This window comes from Nicotiana tabacum, chromosome 3 (assembly GCF_000715075.1).
Source record: "Nicotiana tabacum cultivar K326 chromosome 3, ASM71507v2, whole genome shotgun sequence".
In the NCBI taxonomy this organism is placed as follows: domain Eukaryota; kingdom Viridiplantae; phylum Streptophyta; class Magnoliopsida; order Solanales; family Solanaceae; genus Nicotiana; species Nicotiana tabacum.
Window position 1 is genome coordinate 139,241,946 of NC_134082.1, and position 1,698 is coordinate 139,243,643.

Consider the following 1,698-nt stretch of genomic DNA (forward strand, 5'->3'; position numbering starts at 1 on the left):
TACTTCGTATTACACAATATACATTTATTAATTATAATATGAGTATAAAAAATCTAAAATTTTACTTTTCTTTATTCTCTAAGCAAGTAACACGACATTTCTAATGATCAAACTTATTTCTTTATGTATAATTTTCTCGCTTTGGGTTGATATTTGTTAGTTTTGGATAGAACTTTTGTAAACAAACTTTTTTTATTTTGTACTTTTGAATACTTTAATTAAAAATATTACAATTTATGGCTCTATACACAAGTTAATATTCAAATAAAATAAGCCGAAGTTATCAAACCGAATAAACCGAAATCGAAAGGAAAAAAATCAAACCACATCGAATTTAATTAGGTACGATAATGATATAACATTTTAAAAAACCGAATATCAAAAATACCGAATCGAAATATCTAAATACCGCACCATATCTGACCCACGAACACCCAACCTCCTTGTACTTCCAAGTTATGAAACGAAACTACATAGCTAGCTTGGAACCATAGTCCATAGACAGTGACAGCGATAGCAGTTCTCTTGTGCGTGCAACAACGGCTATAGAAATCAAATAAATAGTAGTATGCATCCATTAATATTGTAAACTTTCAATCGTACACACGAAAAAATTGATTAAATTTCAAAATCAACAGCTGGCATACTTAATGATACACAACAAATTCAATGAGAGGAACATTTGGAGGAGAAAATTTTGGGGAAACGTAAGTTCCAACCACTGTTTAAGGACATTTGCGGGTGTCGTTATGAGTAGTAAGGTTGAAGTAGCAAGGGCAAGCTTCATAATTTCCAGAAGTCCCTGGTGGCACGCAGTGGCAGGTACGGCAGCAACTTCCACATGCTCTGTTGCATAGATTTGGCCTAGACGACTCGCTGCACCTATATTCACAGGCTCCTGTACAATCTGCAACATAGTCGAATTCAGAATTTAGAGTTAATGAATTCAGAATAATCGTGATATGATTATATATTAGTCGTGGAGGAAATATATATGTAGTAAATGTTATATTACCTAATGGCTTTGGAGCTTGAGGGCTTGGTGCTGGTGGCTTACTGTTGTTTCCCTGCACCAAACATTACAAAATCGAACGTTATTTCAAGATGAAAGAGATCGAGTTAAAACATGATATGCTATTTGAGCTTTAAAAAAAGAGGAATTAACCTGTTGAAGAGCATGAGTGAAATGGACAAGCACAAGTGATGCAATAAGCAAAGCAGCAAATGCCTTTTGGAATGCCATTGTTTCAGATAAACAAAGGGAATAGGAGTAGAAAGGAGAAAACTGATCAGAGCTCTGAAATCTGAGCTGGCCTCCACTATGGATGTGAAGTAAAGAGAAGAGTGATGTATTTATAGCACAAGCCAACACTACTTGACAGTCCACAGAAGACGTTGCCATTGACAGAGGCGGAACCAGGATTTCAAGTTTATGGGTTCGTAATTCTAATCTTTTTAATTTATTGGGTTCTAAATTAATAATTTATACATATTCAATGAATTTTTTAAGACAAATATAGGGTTCGAACCAAAACTACTGGGTTCGGCCGAACCCAGTAACTACACTCTAGCTCCGCCCCTGGGTGTGGACATCGGTAGGCTTATATTTTTATCGAGCTCGAGTGTTCATCTGGTCCCTAGTTAATTCAACTGTTTAACTTAGTAGTACATATTATGCCAAGTTCAAGGGGCTATATT

General features: G+C 35.3%; 1 protein-coding gene across 1 annotated transcript; it reads right to left on the reverse strand.

Moving 5' to 3' along the window:
* Positions 1-552: 552 nt before the first annotated feature.
* LOC107815936 (gibberellin-regulated protein 11) lies at positions 553-1,338 on the reverse strand. Its single transcript, XM_016641588.2, has 3 exons — positions 1,166-1,338; positions 1,016-1,067; positions 553-907 (listed from the first exon to the last, which is right to left on the reverse strand). The coding sequence occupies exons 1-3, from the start codon at positions 1,241-1,243 to the stop codon at positions 726-728; spliced, it is 312 nt and encodes a 103-aa protein (XP_016497074.1). The 5' UTR covers positions 1,244-1,338; the 3' UTR covers positions 553-725.
* Between the last annotated feature and the right edge of the window lie 360 nt (positions 1,339-1,698).

Bases quoted from the DNA above. Each gene is read 5' to 3' on its own strand.
- LOC107815936 (XM_016641588.2), bottom strand. From the start codon at position 1,243: ATGGCATTCCAAAAGGCATTTGCTGCTTTGCTTATTGCATCACTTGTG. The intron at 1,068-1,165 runs GTTAATTCCTCT...TGTTTGGTGCAG, and splicing joins TCACTCATGCTCTTCAACAG to GGAAACAACAGTAAGCCACC. The intron at 908-1,015 runs GTAATATAACAT...ACTATGTTGCAG, and splicing joins TCAAGCTCCAAAGCCATTAG to ATTGTACAGGAGCCTGTGAA.